This window comes from Lethenteron reissneri, chromosome 29 (genome assembly GCF_015708825.2).
Source record: "Lethenteron reissneri isolate LAM-NWPU_2019-01 chromosome 29, ASM1570882v1, whole genome shotgun sequence".
Classification (NCBI taxonomy): domain Eukaryota; kingdom Metazoa; phylum Chordata; class Hyperoartia; order Petromyzontiformes; family Petromyzontidae; genus Lethenteron; species Lethenteron reissneri.
Window position 1 is genome coordinate 5,540,071 of NC_083807.1, and position 16,436 is coordinate 5,556,506.

Consider the following 16,436-nt stretch of genomic DNA (forward strand, 5'->3'; position numbering starts at 1 on the left):
TCGTGCCCGTGGGGTCCTCGTGCGGTAGAATGTGCTCCAGTGATATCTGCATTTACGCTAGGATTGCAAAACATTCGCCCACCATTTATCAATTTGGCAAATTAGCGGCGAAATTGCTTAATTTGGATTACACAGATCAGGTGGAGCATAAATTCACAACATTTACAATTGTTGTGGGTTCATTCTTCAACAAGTAGAAACTGACTAGTGACTTATTGGCAAATTTAGTTTACGTGACCAACCTTACTAATTGGCTGTGTTAGGTGGTGGCGGGTTTAACTACACATATATATTCACGCGATCTAACAACAAGTAAGGAGAAGAACACCAACATCTCAATGATGCTCATTTAAGCAGAAAAAACCCCCCACTGATTGTCGTTTTTGCATGGAGATCGCAATTTGCGGATTGCGCACCCCGTGAGCGGTGCTCTCACCGGGAGTTGTTCGCTTCTGCCCACAGGTATCTGGCGGGGACAGAGGGCAGCGCACGCCGTACATGGAGGCCTTCTGCGGGCGCTACAGCCTCAAGAACCCGGCGGTGCTGTACGACGCGGCTGACGCGAGACCGAACGGGTCTCCGTACGGCAACATCTCGCTCAGCATACACAGACAGGTGCCGCGTCACGCTCGCGTCAGACAGTCCAGGTCACGTGATTCCAGCCTCCATTTAAATGGAAGCGATCCCGCACTGCGACAGCTGTGACATGTGGCGAGACGTTATCTCCCTCGACTAGTATGCTGGAGGTCATGGGTTCGGTCCTGACCCCGATGCCTGTATATTTGGAGTTTGCTTGTTCTCCCCTTACTCCGGTTTTTACCTCCACACGTGTAGATTATTTGGCTGCTATAAATGTCCACGCGATAAGCCACTTCATTGAGCTATCATTTGTCGCCAGGTCACTTCTGAAAAAGAGCTGTATAGCTGAGTAGGCTTTACTTGGTAAATAAAATAGGTTAGTTTAAAAAGTGCTTCATAGCTTATCGGATTCTTCCAGTTAACTAAAGATTATGATTCTAGTTTTGATAGAACGATTTGAAACCTCACCAGAACATAATATGCCCAGCGCTGCTAACACATGGGAGCATGTCAGTAATGAATACCAAAGCATTGCTATGTGTTGCGCCTGTGTGCTACTGTGTGCCATTGTGCTGTGTGCCACTGTGTGATGCCATGTGCCACTGTGTGCTCCTGTGTGACATTGTGCTGTGTGCCACTGTGTGATGCCGTGTGCCGCTGTCCCACTGTGTGATGTCGTGTGCCACTATGTGCTCCTGTGTGACATTGTGCTGTGTGTCACTATGTGCTCCTGTGTGACATTGTGCTGTGTGCCACTGTGTGATGCCGTGTGCCGCTGTCCCACTGTGTGATGCCGTGTGCCACTGTGTGCTCCTGTGTGCCATTGTGCTGTGTGCCACTGTGTGCCACTGTGTGATGCCGTGTGCCGCTGTCCCGCTGTGTGATGTGGTGTGCCACCATGTGTACATACAGCTGTGTGTCGCCGTGTGGGGGAACATTGCCCCGAAGCTGGGCCTCGCCTTCACGTGGCGGAGCACGGACGGTGCGAGCCGGAGCAGCGACGAGTGGTTCGACTTCGCGCTCCCATCACTCCCCGGGTACGGGGCCTGTCTGGCGCGCTCTTGTTCCACACGATGTCCGACGTTTTTCTCCGCGTTACAGGGTCTTACCGGTTGCCGTGACGTCACGACGCCAGCAGAACGACGCCAGCAGATTCTCTGCAACTGCGTGTCGCTTGCATTGTAGCCGCTACTTGCAGAGCGCAGCCGAGGCACATTGGCGGGAGCATGCGCCCAGATGTGCTCGTCACACGAAGCGCACGTGGAACAGTGCTGCAGGCGTCATGCGGTTGAGGTTCTGATTCTACCATTGGAACCTCATTTGTTAGTAAAAAAATATGATAATTGTTTTTTTTACCCTTCTATCTGGCAACAAAACTGACACCTTTTTTTACAAGGAGTCATGTTTGCATAGACCACACTATCTGCAGTCATAATGCAAACAAAAAACATAACTCTGATAATGTGCACTGTCCTTTTGGCGTCATCTGGTCCAACCCATGTGAGACTAGGCTCTAAGGAAAGCTGTCTCGGGTGTGGACCAATCAACTTCAAGGACAGTGCACATTATCAGAGTTATGTTTTTTGTTTGCATTATGACTGCAGGTATTGTGGTCTATGCAAACATGACTCCTTGTAAAAAAGGTGTCAGTTTTGTTGCCAGATAGAAGGGTAAAATACCAATTATCACGTTCTGATTCTAATTCTGAGCAGTGGTGCTGTTCGTGCAGCAGCAGCAGGGAGCAGGGGGTGTTGGGCACAGGCCTTGGACCACTCGTTGTGTGTAAGCCCAGGCTGCGGCCTGCCTGCCACACTGATGGTGGCTGTGGAAGGATGCAGGACGGGCCTAGGAGCCACATGCCTGCAGCTAGGGTTGCCATCTGTCCCGGGTTGACCAGGAAAGTCCGGAAATTGTCTTTAACTGTGTTCGGGTGGCAGGAAGTGATCTGTACCGAGATCTGGCTACCGGTATTGTGCTGAACCTTACAACACAACACACTGCACAGTTTTGATAGACCTCGGCTGACTGAGAAATGTGGAGAAGGTCGCGACTCCACTGCAGGAGATTGCGTAACCCCAGTTATGGTGTGTGTGTGCGTCTGTGTGTGTGTGGGGAGCGGTAGTGCAATGGTTCGCGAGCTGCGCTACGAATCCAGCGGTTGGAGTTCGATTCCCGCTTATGGCCAACACCAGTGACAATTATCTGAACTATTCCGTGGCCTCCCCTGGGTGGGGTGTGTTGTAAACATCGCCATTAGAGAGACAAAGGTGGCCGGGCATGGTGCTGGTCACCCACCCCCTCGCCTACCGTGCCGGTCTTCATCGGCATTGCTCGTCAACAGCACTCGCCCCAACAGTCTGTTAAGACTATACGGGGGGGGATCGATGTCTTTGTGTGCGTGCGTACGTTGCAGGTGGCAGTACGTGTGCGTAGACCTCCTCTCGCTTCTGCGCTCCGACCAGCGGTTCGCTACGGGGAGCCGGTTCCTTGTCCGGCGCCTCGGCCTGCAGAAGGGCGGCGGCGTGGGCGACTTCGCCGTCGATGCTGTTTACGTCGGCCAGGTGGCCACCACGGGCAGCCCGGCCGGTGAGGGTCGCTGCGACAAAGACGACGACGCAGACACCCGACGCCGCCGCTCGGCTCGCGTGGTGCGCGTGCCGCCTCGTCGAGACTCTGTCCGTCACAAGCGGCAATCGGTGTACCGCCTAAGGTAGCAAAACCTCAGTCTTAGGACAGGCCACATGCCTGCAGCTAGGGTTGTCATCTGTCCCGGGTTGACCAGGACAGTCCAGAAATTGTCTTTAACTGTGTTCGGGTGGCACGAAGTGATTTGTCGGTAAGACTGAAATCTAGATTGAAAAGTCGTCCGTTTCTTCGCAACCTCACCCCTGAGCGTCCTCACCCTGCGTGAGCTCAACCTGCGAGCGGTCCGCTCTGTGTAGACGTGCTGGCTCGCCGGGTGAGCGGAGCGGCCCCGCCCCTCTCCTCGGTGCTCGTGCAGTCCGAGCCGGCGTCTGCGGGCACCTTCACCGTGACCTTCACGCCCCTGCCCTGCGGGCACGGCCTGCCGGCGCTCGAGGTCGCCTTCGCCACGGTACGTGCGGCGCCAGGGCCGCTCGCAAGGCGAATCACGTGCGGGAGCTGGAGGGGCACGGTGAACGTGACCCCGTGGTGCGCGGGGGACTCGTGGGGGGGATACAAACTAAACTTAAACTTTTTTTTTATTTTACCAGGTAAAGCCCACTGAGACTGGTAGGTGTTTGTCAGAAGCGAGCTGGCTGCCACAAATGATAACTCAATGGAGTGGCTTATTGTGTGGAAATATAAAGCAGCCAAATAATCGGAATGCATGTTTTTAAATGTGAAGGGAAAAAGCACCCACAGAAAAATCAACGAGACCATGGGAAGAACATGCAAATTCCAAACATACAGGCGTCAGGGTCAAGATCGAACCCACGATCTCCTACATACCAGGCGAGGGTGACAAACATTTCACCCTCACGGCGCCGTGTATGGACTCGCGGTGGAGTGGACTTGCGGAGCGATTTCTGCTGTGTTGTGCGAGCAGAGCAGCGAGCGGGTCGACGCCACCGGCGTGGTGGAGTTCCGTAGCGAGGACTGGCCGCCGGGGGCCGCGGTGCGCGTGGAGCGAGTGCAGGCCGCCTCCCCGCCCATCTCCGGCTCCTTCTCCATCACGGCCTACAACACCACGCTGCCCGGTACCCGAGCATCCGACACAACCACGGAACGTGCGTGAATTGCTGCGTGTGTCTCTGAACTGGACCTTGAGTACCTTGTGCGATAAGTAAACTTTTTCACAAGGTGGCCGGGCGTGTTGTTGGACACCCACCCCCTCGTGTGCCATGCTGGCTAACAGCAGTTGCTCCAACGGTCCTGGAAGGATATACGGGGAATCTTTGTCTTTGCCAAGCCTAACACAAGCCCTGCAGCAGCGTGATACCACCTCCACATAGTGAGCAGTGCCGGTTCTTGCTGCACCCACTCACTCGCTCATCTACTCACCCGTTCACCCGAGCATTCACCCATTCGCTCACTCACTCACCCACTCACTCACGTATTCACTCACTCACACACTTACAGAAATGTGTCACCGTCCGGTGGTGCCCTCGTGCAATACCACCAGGCACGCGTGCATGAGAAATATACAGCATCTCAACACAGCTTCCACCATCGGGAAACATTTGAAATAAGGCATAAGGTAACAACGTCATTTGACGTGCAAAATAGGTATCCATCTACGGGCTTGCTCAGGATGTTGTGTGGTCTTCACGCCACCCTTCTGTAGTGAGTTCAACTGAGTCGCAGACGTACTCCTTGGAGGCAACACATTTATTGATACCAACACAAAGGGGTAACTGCCCCTTCACCGGATAACAACCTATGGCGGTGGATCACCAGGCTAACTACACTAATTGCACTGGAAGTCGCAACACAAGCGATAGTCCTCAGGCGGAAAAAATACATAATCCAGCAGTAGAACTGCTGAACCAGTTATACTGCTGGATTATTGTGTTGCGATCAAAACGTCGGGATATATTATTTAAATGTATTTTTCTACTTACGTTACTTTACCAAAAGAACCAAAGAGTATACTAACCCAGGTGTTACTGTGTAGACCGGAATTACATCTTCGTTACTCGGATCAGATAGCTGGACGCGAAATAGCTCGAAGATAACAAGTGGCTGAGACGAATGCTGGGAATTTAGTGGCCAGGCAGGATGAGTGTTGCAAAAGTCCAGATGAGAAGGTGGGGCAGGTCAACGTAGATGCGATAAGGCAAGGACGGCTGCCCTGGGTGGGTCACTCGTGCGGGACTGGGGAGGGACCGATTGCCGGGATTGGAGCGGTCTCCATGAGTCCGGCCACCAAGGGGAAGAGAAGCCCTGAAGGCAGATGGTGGCAGACTGTCAGGGCAGACTGCGGATGTCGCCACGTGTCAACTGTGTAGCATCAGCCAGTGGATAGGAGGCGTTGGCAACCAGGTGCGGTAGTGGTGGCGGTGGTGGTGGTCGTGCCTTCTGTGGCTTTGACCTCGGGCCGCTGCGTGGATGGCGGTGGTGACGCACCGGCGGCTGCCGCCCCACAGAGCTGCCGCATGACGTGTCGGCCGAGGAGTTGCAGGCCGCGCTGCAGAGCGCCGGCGGCGAGGCGGGGCAGCTGGCGGTGACGCGCGACGCCAGCAGCAGCTGCTCCGGGCACAACTGGACCATCAAGTGGCTCACGGCGCCAGGGGCCCAGCCGCTCCTGCAGGTTCCCTCCTGCACTCCCACCACCCCCTCGTTCTCATCCACACCGCCCCCTCGTTCTCATCCACACCGCCCAGGGCAAACGCGCAGCTGTGGCTGCCCTCGCCCGTAGCACAAGCCCTCCCTGCTCGTTGTGCTCGATTGTGCTCGTGGGGTCATTCCCCACGTAGATGATGCAGAACTCCCCCCCCCCCCCCCGGCTCGGAGCCTTGACTTGTCAACGTGGCATCACTACTTTACGAGGCTGTTGGACACGTACAGGGCAATACACGAGCGCGTGGTTCATTTACCTTCAAATCTTACTCCTTCTCTGGCACTGCGACTCTGTGTTGCCGTGTCGCTGTATGGGAGTGCTGGATGGGCAGTTTGTGTGTGGTGGATGAACAGCGGATAGGCAGTGGATTAATGGTGGATGTATGGTGGATGAGTGGGAGAGGGGAGGTGGAGGTTTTGTGGTTGAGCGTTGGTTTGGTGGTGGATGTTTGGTGGGTGAGAGGTGGGTGAGAGATGGGTGAGCGGTGGGTGCCTGGTGGATGTTTGGCGGGTGAGCGGTGGGTGAGCGGTGGGCGCACGGTGGATGTTTGATGGATGAGCGGTGGGTGAGCGGTGGGTGAGCGGTGGGTGAGCGGTGAGTGAGAGGTGGGTGAGCGGTGAGTGAGAGGTGGGTGAGCGGTGGATGTTTGGTGGGTAAGTAGTGGATGAGCAGTGGGTGAGTGGCGGGTGAGCGGTGGGTGCCTGGTGGATGTTTGGTGGGTGAGCCGTGAGTGAGAGGTGGGTGAGCGGTGGGTGAGCGGTGGGTGCCTGGTGGATGTTTGGTGGGTGAGCGGTGAGTGAGCGGTGAGTGAGAGGTGGGTGAGCGGTGGGTGAGTGGTGGGTGCCATGCGCACTCTGTGCAGGTGGACGGTGCGGGTCTGAGGGGCATCAACGCCAGCGTCAGCGTGACCACGGTGCAGCGCGGGGGACTCCTGCAGCGCATCCAGGGGGACAGCCTGCGAACAATCCACAGCACCCCACAGGTACACTCACCACTCACTCACCACTACTCACCACTCACTCACCACTCACTCACCACTCACTACTCACCACTCACTCACCACTCACTCACCACTCACTACTCACCATTCACTCACCACTACTCACCACTCACTACTCACCACTCACTCACCACTACTTACCACTCACAGCCTGCGCACCATCCACAGCACCCCACAGGTTCACTCACCACTCACTCACCACTCACTCACCACTCACCACTCACAGCCTATGCACCATCTACAACACCCCACAGGTACACTCACCACTCACTACTCACCGTTCACTCACCACTCACTCACCACTCACTCACTACTCACTACTCACCACTCACCACTCACTCACCACTCACTACTCGCCACTTACTACTCACCACTCACTCACCACTCAATACTCACTACTCACTCACCGCTCACAGTCTATGCACCATCTACAGCACTCCACAGGTACACTCACCACTCACTCCACCACTCACCACTTACCACTTACTTACGATTCACTCACAGCCTGTGCTCCATCCACAGCTCACTACAAGTAAACTTACCACTCGCTCACCACTCACAGCCTGTGCTCCATCCACAGCTCACTACAAGTAAACTTACCACTCACTCACCACTCACAGCCTGTGCTCCATCCACAGCACTCCGCAGGTATGTATGTAAGTATGCTGAACTTCTTTGCCCGTGCCGCTTTGCTTGCAGGTGGAGGTCTTCGTGAACAACGTCCCCTCCAAGTGCGTGGGCGACTGCGGCTACGCGTGGAGGGCCGATCTCACGCCGGTCGTCACGGCCGTCCAGCCGGACGCGGGTGAGCAAGTTTGGTCAGGCCGCATCTGCCGCCACGCCGGGGTCTCGTGCCACGCCGGGGTCTCGTGCCATGCCGGGGTCTCGTGCCACGCCGGGGTCTCGTGCCATGCCGGGTCCTACGGCATTCACCTGTGGATGAGATCTGGCGTCTTGCCAGCCATAGAAGCAATTGCATCAAATTAGCAATGGCGATGAGCGAGAGAGTGAGTGGCACGCGGAGCATTTCGTCTCATTGTCTGCCCGAGTCGGTGCTGCGTCCGGTTGGAGGCAATGTGATTCAACGTTCTTGCATGGTGCAAATTATTGTTATTTTTTATACGCGATTTCTTTTTTCCAGAGGGCTCCTGCCGAGTTAAATACGGAGACTGTGGATTTATGAGCGCAAACGCCAAATGTTTACCGGCCTCTCTCTGTAAGAGGAGTGAACTTGGGCGTGCCGTAGCAATGTGAGAATTAAAATGCGTTGGAATCTGAATAACCGTGGGGGGGATGGCGTCAAGAGAAAGGAGCCGGCCGCATCATTACCTGACCGTGACTGGGGGAACGCTGCGGGTGGGAAGTCAACTCAAGCCTCTCGCATTGGTCACGCAAAGTAAAACACCCTGACGATTTCACTTGGAGCGTGGGTGTTGATAGCCGATAGAATGACCCGAATCTGTCTCTTGGTTTGGCCACGTGGTGGTTTTACACCAAAAATTCTCGTCATTAACCCTCCACCCCCTGACGGGAAACAATTATGGGTCACCTTGAAAATGTGCTAATTTTGTTTCTGTTATTGTAAACTGAAATGCCACCCATGTGGTCACAGCTTCCTAATTGGAAGGCTGTAAGAAAAGATCCCAACTGGGAGGTTAACCGAGGCCTTCATCCCTTCGGATTTGTCTCACACGGGGTAGATGCCCATTCCCTCCGGTGGAGTCACCGCACCTCCTTGCCCTAGTGTGGAGGGGTGGGGGGTGGGGGAGGTGACACTGGGTGCTTGGAGGCAGGCGGCAATGTCAACGGGGTCAGTGGCATGGCTTGTGTTGTTGCTCTTGAGAGCAGGTGATCGATGATCGATGTTCGGTTGCCGCATTGACGGCATTCATCGTGATTTCTCACTTAACAGAGTGGGCCGTGTGAAGGCTGCCATCTTCCACTCCCAGGCCATGCTCGTTGTATTTGATAGTAAGCGAGTTGACGTGTGAGCAGGACTTGGACTTGCAAACTTCCCCTTGCATTTCATGTGGTCTCGGCACAGTGTCACTTAGGCCAGGCAGACGTAACTGAACCCATGAGTTTGTATAAACGTTCATGAATTGTTTGAAAAAAGTTTCATATATAGAGGACTGCAGAGCTTCCACAATTGTTGGTAGCGCCAGTTCATCACCTGGCTGCCAGCTTGGTCTGTTGGGTCCTTGGCGACTGTGAGAAATGCAATTTACATGAATGAACGATGCTGCTGCAGATACATTTTAAACATTATTATGACACGAGATGTGAATGCCCGGTCCACATCTGGCCAAGTGCACTAGTGCTTGTTTACAACCTGGCGTACAGGCTGCATGCGGCACACGTGAGCTAAGAGAGTGAGTGAACGATCTGCGACGCTCGTGAACACGAGCTAGTGACGCCAGCGCGTGCCCTTGTATGACGGGCTACCCTCCGTCCCGGCAGGCTCCCACGAGGCCGGCACGGTGGTGACCGTCTGGGGCTCGGGCTTCTCCGCCGACACGGATGCTGACCGCTCCATGGTGTCGATCGGGGGCAGCTCCTGCCTCATCCTCTCCCTCAACGGTATCGAGGACTCTTGCACGGCCGCCTGCACCTCGCACCGCCATCGTCGCGCAGTGGGGAGCACCGATTGGGTCAAACGCACCAGAGAATCGTCGTCATCATGATCATCATCATCATCAATATCATTGTCATCATCTTTGTTATCGCTGTTATCATCATCATAATAATCGTTATCTTTGTCATCCCCGTCATCATCATCTTCGACATGATTGTAATTATCATCATCACTGTCGTCATCGTCAATACCTTGCACATAATTCTAGATTTGAAGCTGGCACATAGCCCTGGCTCAGGTGAAATAAAGCATGGCTTCACGAGGAATAACTATGTAGTCCTCACAAGTGTGGACATCACCCAAACAATAATACTAATTACGGCTTATATAGCCTCTTTCATACAATTTCAAGGCGCTTCAAAGAGCTGGAAACAAAGCGTGACCCATTATAGAAAATGTCACGTTCCACGACCGAGTGACGCAGCTTCGGCTCAGCCAATAGAAGGCCTCAGCGCAACAACACAGGCCCTGACGTCGTGCGCGCAGCGCAGTACCGGCAGCCGACGCAGTCGGGCGAGGTCACGTGAGGAGCAGGCCGCAGAGCATCATCCAGAGAGCAGTGCGGCGCTCCGTCATCGCACCGCACAGGGGTTGGAGGCCTCTCGCTGCCGGAGCGTGGCACCGTCCAGTTCAAGTTCAAGTTCAAGTTTCAAGTTCATTTATTAGGTGTAGCCCTGTGAGCCATTCGGCTCTTGAATCGGGTGCAACTGCAACAAACAAAAAACAAAAACATGAACAAAAAAACATCTTAAAGTGAATATGTGACGGTTGCACAGCGGTGCTGTTGTGAGTGGAGTGGAAGGGCGCCGCGGTGGCGAGATGTTATCTCCCTCGCTTTGTATGCAGGAGCTCGTGGGTTTGATCCCGAACCTGACATTTAGAATATTAGAATATTTGGCTGCGATACATTTTCGTATGATAGGACACTTTGATGAGCTATCATTTGTGGCCAGGTCGCTTCTCAAGAAGAGCTACATAGCTCAGTGGGGCCTTACCCTGGTAAAATGAAAAATAGCTCAGTTTCAATTTAGTTTGAGGGTGCACAAATGCCTCGCTCTGCGGCCGTGTCGAGGAGGACTGGATTCCCCTGAGGTCCGCCGCAATGCGTAACCATCGGCATTGTGCAGTGTACACGCCACAAAATCAATACACGCCTCCTTTCCATATTTTTATCTCCACAGAAAATAATAGTGTATTTTTTCCACTTTTCTCATGCCATGGCGCACGGCGTTTTGGGCGTGAGTTTCTTCAGCAAATATTGGTTTGATATAACTTTGAAGCACCGAATGTCGAAACCTGTCCAGAGTTTGCTTGTACTCAATCAATGCTGCTGAAATTCTGCACGCGCAGAATGCCGTGGTGCGGCTGGCGGCTTGTGAAAGTTTTAGTCGCAGAGAGCCAGATTAACTTCAAAGTTCAATGTTCAAAGTTCATTTATTAGGTATAGCCCTGTGAGCCATTCGGCTCTTGAATCGGGTGCAACCGCAACAAACAAAAAACAAAAACATGAACAAGAAAACATCTTAAAGTGAATATGTGCAAACAGAAACTAAACAAGGCATGCCTTGTGCTTATCGCTTCTGTTACATAACCATCAGCAGAAAACCGAACCCTGAAAACAATATATTTTGAACGTGATTGTGACTTTGAAGGCAACGCCCAAATCGTAATGAAAACATTCGGACCGTGGAAAAGCAAGAGGGGACAGATATTGTCCCGGGAGAGTCACTCAAACCCGTGCCTGGAAAAACGGGGAAATGGGCAAAACAATGGATAGAGTCTAAAAATATAACATGGGCAAGAAGAGGAAACCTACAGGCATCGCCACGACCACGGAGCGGGCTCGTCAGCCGTCCCGCGACGGCACGGCCGGGGGTGCGACTACTGTGGGGGGGGGGGGGGGGTGTAGAGGCCCGGCTCGGCCAGGACCAGGCAGGGCGGAGAGGGAGGAGGGAGCGGTGGCAGAGAGAACCCCAGAGCGCTTGTGGAGTGAGGCCCACGCCGAGCGTGATTGCGCTGAGAGGCGTACCTCCTCATAGCTCTTCTATCGCTACTACTGCCGTGGTCGTCGTCTGATCACCACGTGCAAAATACTCATTCTCGCAGTGGGCTTTGACTGGCCATCGAACAAAGATGGTCATTGCATCGCGCGCCTCTCATATGCGCTTCTGGAATGCTCTTCCTTCCGATATTAAAAAGCCATTGGAGCTGCGCACTTTTCAATCAAGATTGATAAACTAGTTTCTTTAGAAATTATTTTTTTGTTTAGTTCCTTGTCCTTCCCACGTGCCTCCAATTATCACGGTTGGCTACGTGTGGTGCGAAAGAAGTTCAAGACACATCCATTGGTTGCGTTCCCCTGAGCTTCACTCGTGCTGAGGACTCGGTCTCATCCACCACGCTGCATTCACCACACCGCAGGTCACGACAACGCACTCACTCACAAACTCACCGATACACACACTCACACACTCACTCACACACTCACCCACTCACTCACTCACCCTACTCACTCATCCACCCACCCACTCACTCCCACACAGGTCCTGTCACTCACTCGCTCACCACACCGCAGGTCACAACAACACACTCACTCACTCACACACTCACCTATACACACACTCACCCACTTACTCACCCACTGACCCACCCACTCACCCACTCACTCCCACACAGGTCCTGTCACTCACTCGCTCACCACACCGCAGGTCACAACAACACACTCACTCACTCACACACTCACCTATACACACACTCACCCACTTACTCACCCACTGACCCACCCACTCACCCACTCACTCCCACACAGGTCCTGTCACTCACTCGCTCACCACACCGCGGGTCACAACACTTCTTTTGCTGCTGCTGCTGCTGCTTCTACCCTCGCACTGCTCCACTCTGGAATTGCCTCCCACCATCTCTTTTCCCAAGCTCCTATCACAACAATAATAACCTTGCTCAATTAATGAATCGTGTGAACCATTATTTGTCACAACTTGTGGAGTGCCGTTTGTTGCTGGCCGCTCGATATTTTGTGGGCCTGCGACCAGCAACCGTGTAACCAAAGAACACCCCAGAAAACCTCACGGCCGATTCTTGCGCCGATCGGATCCAATCGGACCCAATCTGACGGGTAAAGGGCGTCGTCGGTGGTTGCGTGACACCGATATAATAGATCTCGCAGCGTGACGCCGTTGAGCAAGAACGCCTTGCGAGTGATAAACCCCTTCACGGCCAGTGGGCCCTCCACGGGGTGGGGTGAGACGCCCCTTCAGACCGGGGCCACTTGCTGCTGGCTGCGGAAAAAAAACATTCGGCTTGATTTTCCAGGGCAGTAAAAAACAATTGAATTACTGTGTGCCCTTCACAAAATGTTAGGTGTCGCATTTACTATCAAAAACAAACGAGCTGTAATGCTTCCCCTAATTTCGATCGGATCATTGGGGTTTATTAGTAATAAACCGGCATTTTTCGACCCCCACTGCCACTGTGTAGCATATTATTACGTGCCAGGGACTCCATGAGATGACATGAGTTCATAATTGGCAATAAGTAACGGAAAAGCAGTTATAAGTGACTCAGAATTGTGCGCAGTTGCGTATACAGCACACGACTTCCCTGAAGGCATCAACACCTTCAGCGAGCGCGATGCCGATCACACAACGCGGTTCGAATTCGACCCTCGATCGATGGCTGCGCCATCGCCGCACACGCGTCGAATAAAAAGCAATGGACAAGTCCTTACTTACTAACAACTCCTTACTTACTAACAACTCCTCACTTACTAACAACTCCTCACTTACTAACAACTCCTCACTTACTAACAACTCCTTACTTACTAACAACTCCTCACTTACTAACAACTCCTTACTCACTAACAACTCCTTACTTACTAACAACTCCTTACTCACTAACAACTCCTTACTCACTAACAACTCCTTACTTACTAACAACTAATTACTCACTAACAACTCCTTACTCACTAACAACTCCTTACTTACTAACAACTCCTTACTCACTAACAACTCATTACTCACTAACAACTCCTTACTCACTAACAACTCCTTACTTACTAACAACTCCTTACTCACTAACAACTCCTTACTTACTAACAACTCCTTACTCACTAACAACTCATTACTCACTAACAACTCCTTACTCACTAACAACTCCTTACTTACTAACAACTCCTTACTCACTAACAACTCCTTACTCACTAACAACTCCTTACTCACTAACAACTCCTCACTTACTAACAACTCCTCACTTACTAACAACTCCTTACTTACTAACAACTCCTCACTTACTAACAACTCCTTACTTACTAACAACTCCTCACTTACTAACAACTCCTTACTTACTAACAACTCCTTACTCACTAACAACTCCTTACTCACTAACAACTCCTTACTCACTAACAACTCCTTACTTACTAGCAACTCCTTACTTACTAGCAACTCCTTACTTACTAACAACTCCTTACTTACTAGCAACTCCTTACTTACTAACAACTCCTTACTCACTAACAACTCATTACTCACTAACAACTCATTACTCACTAACAACTCCTTACTCACTAACAACTCCTTACTCACTAACAACTCCTTACTTACTAACAACTCCTTACTCACTAACAACTCCTTACTTACTAACAACTCCTTACTCACTAACAACTCCTTACTCACTAACAACTCCTTACTCACTAACAACTCCTTACTCACTAACAACTCCTTACTTACTAACAACTCCTCACTCACTAACAACTCCTTACTCACTAAAAACTCCTTACTTACTAATAACTCCTTACTCACTAACAACTCCTTACTTACTGACAACTCCTTACTCACTAACAACTCCTTACTCACTAACAACTCCTTACTTACTAACAACTCCTCACTCACTAACAACTCCTTACTTACTAACAACTCCTTACTTACTAACAACTCCTTACTCACTAACAACTCCTTACTCACTAACAACTCCTTACTTACTAACAACTCATTACTCACTAACAACTCCTTACTCACTAACAACTCCTTACTTACTAACAACTCATTACTTACTAACAACTCCTTACTCACTAACAACTCCTTACTCACTAACAACTCCTTACTTACTAACAACTCCTTACTCACTAACAACTGCTTACTCACTAACAACTCATTACTCACTAACAACTCCTTACTCACTAACAACTCATTACTCACTAACAACTCCTTACTCACTAACAACTCCTTACTTACTAACAACTCCTTACTCACTAACAACTCCTTACTCACTAACAACTCCTTACTCACTAACAACTCCTTACTTACTAACAACTCCTTACTCACTAACAACTCCTTACTTACTAACAACTCCTTACTCACTAACAACTCCTTACTTACTAACAACTCCTTACTCACTAACAACTCCTTACTTACTAACAACTCCTTACTTACTAACAACTCCTTACTCACTAACAACTCCTTACTCACTAACAACTCCTTACTTACTAACAACTCCTCACTCACTAACAACTCCTTACTCACTAACAACTCATTACTCACTAACAACTCCTTACTTACTAACAACTCCTTACTTACTAACAACTCCTTACTCACTAACAACTCCTTACTCACTAACAACTCCTTACTCACTAACAACTCCTCACTCACTAACAACTCATTACTCACTAACAACTCCTTACTTACTAACAACTCCTTACTTACTAACAACTCATTACTCACTAACAACTCCTTACTCACTAACAACTCCTTACTCACTAACAACTCCTTACTCACTAACAACTCCTTACTTACTAACAACTCCTTACTCACTAACAACTCATTACTCACTAACAACTCCTTACTTACTAACAACTCCTTACTCACTAACAACTCATTACTCACTAACAACTCCTTACTCACTAACAACTCCTTACTCACTAACAACTCCTTACTCACTAACAACTCATTACTCACTAACAACTCCTTACTCACTAACAACTCCTCACTCACTAACAACTCCTTACTCACTAACAACTCCTCACTCACTAACAACTCCTTACTCACTAACAACTCCTTACTCACTAACAACTCCTCACTCACTAACAACTCCTTACTCACTAACAACTCCTTACTCACTAACAACTCCTTACTCACTAACAACTCCTCACTCACTAACAACTCCTTACTCACTAACAACTCATTACTCACTAACAACTCCTTACTCACTAACAACTCCTCACTCACTACAACTCCTTACTCACTAACAACTCCTTACTCACTAACAACTCCTCACTCACTAACAACTCCTTACTCACTAACAACTCCTTACTCACTAACAACTCCTTACTCACTAACAACTCCTTACTCACTAACAACTCCTTACTCACTAACAACTCATTACTCACTAACAACTCCTTACTCACTAACAACTCCTTACTTACTAGCAACTCCTTACTTACTAGCAACTCCTTACTTACTAACAACTCCTTACTTACTAACAACTCCTTACTTACTAACAACTCCTTACTCACTAACAACTCCTTACTTACTAACAACTCCTTACTCACTAACAACTCCTCACTTACTAACAACTCCTTACTTACTAACAACTCCTCACTTACTAACAACTCCTCACTTACTAACAACTCCTCACTTACTAACAACTCCTTACTTACTAACAACTCCTTACTTACTAACAACTCCTCACTTACTAACAACTCCTCACTTACTAACAACTCCTCACTTACTAACAACTCCTTACTCACTAACAACTCCTTACTCACTAACAACTCCTTACTCACTAACAACTCATTACTCACTAACAACTCCTTACTCACTAGCAACTCCTCACTTACTAACAACTCCTCACTTACTAACAACTCCTTACTCACTAACAACTCCTTACTCACTAACAACTCCTTACTCACTAAC

General features: G+C 50.5%; 1 protein-coding gene across 1 annotated transcript in view; it reads left to right on the plus strand.

The window, feature by feature from the left end:
• Positions 1 to 16,436, plus strand: part of LOC133349196 (fibrocystin-L-like) — a 146,956-nt gene that overhangs the window by 32,439 nt on the left and 98,081 nt on the right. The window contains 9 exon segments of the mRNA XM_061562476.1: positions 463 to 615; positions 1,492 to 1,616; positions 2,993 to 3,165; positions 3,522 to 3,673; positions 4,148 to 4,298; positions 5,688 to 5,851; positions 6,744 to 6,863; positions 7,581 to 7,686; positions 9,342 to 9,461. Coding sequence (XP_061418460.1) covers positions 463 to 615; positions 1,492 to 1,616; positions 2,993 to 3,165; positions 3,522 to 3,673; positions 4,148 to 4,298; positions 5,688 to 5,851; positions 6,744 to 6,863; positions 7,581 to 7,686; positions 9,342 to 9,461 — 1,264 coding nt within the window.